We start from the raw sequence: 3,382 nt of genomic DNA, 5'->3' as shown, positions 1-3,382 counted from the left end.
CGTACAAGTTTCCTGCTGTCCTCAAGACATGAAGTGAAATGATTTCACTTTGTCACCACTTTTTATTCTAACAGAAATATGACGTTACAGATAACAGGTTTCATATAAATAAATAAATGAGTGGAGTCTGTGGAGTTTTTGTTAACATGGAACACTACAGATGAGACGAAACCTTTAAAATGAAGCACGTGTATCACCAGAACATGAACATAAAGATTACAACTTTTGCTAAAGCAAGTGAAAAGCTTTGCTTCAAAAAAGAACTAAATATAGAACTATATTTTCTTCCAGGGTAAAATAGATTAGTGTTTAAATCGAAGTTAAAACATTTTTTTACACAATTACCATACTTTATGTTGATATACAGTACTGTATTTGAGAAGGATCTTTTTTATTATACTGCATTAATTTATGTTTTGGGCTATACTGCAGTACATACTTTTCTGTTTGTAACTAACCAATAACTGTCAAACAAAACAAAGTGCACTATTTCTATTACTTTAGAGAAACCCAGTTCTGCAACTCTGATGGAAAAAAAAAAAGATAAATCTGAGAGATCCTGATACTCTAAGCATCTCATGATAATCATATTAGGTCTTAAAGCTGCTAAGTTACACTGCCTGCCCAAAACAAAAAGTTGCATGCATGGAGGTATGGGCCTCTTATTGGATAATTACTGCATGAACGATTTTCTTTCAGCTGCAATGTTATTTAACCCCAACTGGTGCAATGAGTTGCTTCTCATTTCTTAAACAACCATGTGGAAAGACACATCCTGTGGTCGTGGAAAAGGTGTCAGTCTGCTTGAGAAGGTTCAAATCATTGGCTTCAAGCAGAGAAAACCTCTAAGAAGATTGCAGAAACTATGAAAACTGGGTTAAGAACTGTCCATCTCATTAAAAACTGGAAGAAAAGCAGGGACCCATCATCTTTGAAGAAGAAATGCATCTGGAAAAAAGTCCTGAATGATCGTGATAGGTGATCTCAAACATTTGGTAAAATCAAAGAAGAATAACAGCAGAACTCAGGGCTATGTTTAACAGAGAAAGTAAGAGCATTTCCACACACAATGTGAAGGGAACTCAAGGGATTGGGAACAAACAGCTGTGAAGCCTTAAAACTATCAGTGAGGCTTCAATTTGCCAGGGGGCATTAAGATTGAACTCCGGAGCAATGGAAGGAGGTCCTGTGGTCTGAGGAGTCCAGACTGACTGTTCCAGAGTGATGGAGGCATCAGGGTAAGAAGAGAGGCAGGTGAAGTGATGCAGCCATCATAGTGCCTACTGTACAAGCCTGTGGGGGCAGTGCTATGATGTGGGGGTTGCTACAGGTGTTCAGGTCTAGGTTCAGCAAGTCTGAGCTCAAAGAATGAGGTCAGCTGACTACCTGAATATACTGAATGACCAGGTTATTCCATCAATGGATTGTTCCCTGATGGCACGGCCATATTCCAAGATGACAATGTCAGAATTCATGGGGCTCTTATTGTGAAAGAGTGGTTCAGGGAGACTCCATTGAGAATCTTTGGGATGTGCTGGAGAAGGCTTTGTGCAGCGGTCAGACTTGTATCTCTATGAAATGTCTAAGTCGTAATTTGAAGCAATAAGGCAGCTCAACAAAACAAACATAAAAAATACATAAATCTAAAGTAAACATAAGGAACTATTGAAATGAATAAAAACATGTTTTAAGAATAATAAGATTAAAGTCATCTCACACCAGGTTAAAGGCCAAATAGTAAAAGTGTGTTGTTGTTTTAAGATCTAAACATTATGACTTAGCCTATGTTTTTAATCCTATGGTAAAAAAAAGAACATGCCCAGCCTATTACATGCTGGTCCAGTACCAGCCCAAATAGTATTTATGGGTTTCTTAGTTTTTCTTAATCCTCACAAGTAGAGTAAGGCAACAAAAAATACTAACAAAATAATTTCAGCAAAATATTACAACAAAAGTAATTCTAAAGGATTTAAATAACTAAAAATAATTTAAAATGTGAAACTGATGAAGTCCTACATCTTCTGTCAGCTGTTTGACCTGCAGGGGTGGCCATAATGATGTCTATCCTCACTCCATCTACATCCATGTCCTCTTAAACGCGTCCTTGTATGTCCTCTTTGTCTTTTTCCTTCATCTGTAACATCCTTCTACCAATATACCCACTGTCCCTCCTCTGAGCTAGCTTCTCTTTCAGTCCAGTGCAGGCCCACCTCTGATGATCTCAGCCCTAATCTTATCCTCAGCATCTTCAGCTATGACACTATCAGATCTGTCTCGTCTTTTTGTCTCTGTCTCTAAATCACAGGCCTGCAGCACAGCCGGCTTCACCGCTGTCCTGTTCCCCTCACACACGTCYTCACATCAGCCCAGCACTTCTCTGCCAGCACAGCTCTTTTTAAGCTCATCAGTTTTTATAGGTTAGAAAATCAGATCAACGAACAGACTAACAGAGTCATGAAGAGGCTGCTTTATTCGTGAAGACACAGCGTTTGTTTATTTATTTGTAACCCTCATAAGCTGCAGGCTTCATGTGACCTTCATGAAGCTCTGCTGCAGCAGAGCAGAGCCTCCTGTTCTCTCCTCAAATCTCGCGATAACAGGCGCAGCAGCGTCATCTGACTCGGAGGAGGAGGGGGCAGGGCGTGAGAATACCTTATAAATAAGTTAATAAATAATAAATATACAGATCATCTAACGCTCCGGTGTGTGCTGCGCGTTTCACCAGGGCCGCGCTGGATGATGGGAGGAGAGTGATGATGATGGTGATGATGATGATGATGGTGATGACGCCCCGCTGATACACAGACTGCTGCTGGTGGATGTGAGGATTATCCAGGAGGAGGAGGAGGCAGCATCATCCGGAGAGGAGGAGGAGGCTGCTGAATACATCCGAAATAAGGAGCAGAAACAGGAGCTGCTGCTGGATGATTTTCTTATTTTTCTGCTCATTGAGGACACCTGGACGCACACAGGCCGGAGTGAGGGGCCTTCAGGACATGTGTATCCAACAGAACTGACCGAGGAGCCCGGTTTGTTATGCAATCAGCCTTATTTCAGTCCTTAAAGCGCGCACTGTTTGTGTTCCAGGGTTGGCGGGGGGGTCGTAGGGCTGCTGGGAGCGCGTGTGGAGCGGTATAGTTGGACCTTACTGGACGCGTGGTTGGATCTGCAGGACTGAAGATGTCGGGACAGACCCTGACGGACCGCATCGCGGCGGCTCAGTACAGCCTGACGGGATCCGAGGTGTCCCGGGCCGTGTGTAAGGCCACCACACACGAACAGACCGCCCCCAAGAAGAAACACCTGGAGTGTAAGTCAGACCATCCATCCATCCATCCATCCATCCATCCATCCATCCATCCATCCATCCATCCATCCATCC

General features: G+C 42.6%; 1 protein-coding gene across 9 annotated transcripts in view; it reads left to right on the top strand.

Moving 5' to 3' along the window:
* Window positions 1-2,671: 2,671 nt before the first annotated feature.
* snap91a (synaptosome associated protein 91a) overlaps window positions 2,672-3,382 on the top strand; it is a 72,255-nt gene continuing 71,544 nt past the window's right edge. For 6 of the 9 annotated variants that reach the window (XM_014020469.1, XM_014020467.1, XM_014020473.1 and 3 more), the window contains exon 1: window positions 2,672-3,310. In XM_014020469.1, coding sequence (XP_013875923.1) covers window positions 3,181-3,310 — 130 coding nt within the window. In that variant the 5' untranslated portion in view covers window positions 2,672-3,180. The remainder of the gene's footprint in view (window positions 3,311-3,382) is intronic. The other 3 variants (XM_014020468.1, XM_014020474.1, XM_014020464.1) reach the window with 1 other exon arrangement.

The sequence above is a fragment of the Austrofundulus limnaeus genome, unplaced genomic scaffold (assembly GCF_001266775.1).
Source record: "Austrofundulus limnaeus strain Quisiro unplaced genomic scaffold, Austrofundulus_limnaeus-1.0 Scaffold253, whole genome shotgun sequence".
In the NCBI taxonomy this organism is placed as follows: Eukaryota; Metazoa; Chordata; class Actinopteri; order Cyprinodontiformes; family Rivulidae; genus Austrofundulus; species Austrofundulus limnaeus.
The sequence above is the reverse complement of the archived record's forward strand: the minus strand, read 5'-3'. Positions and strand labels throughout refer to the sequence as shown.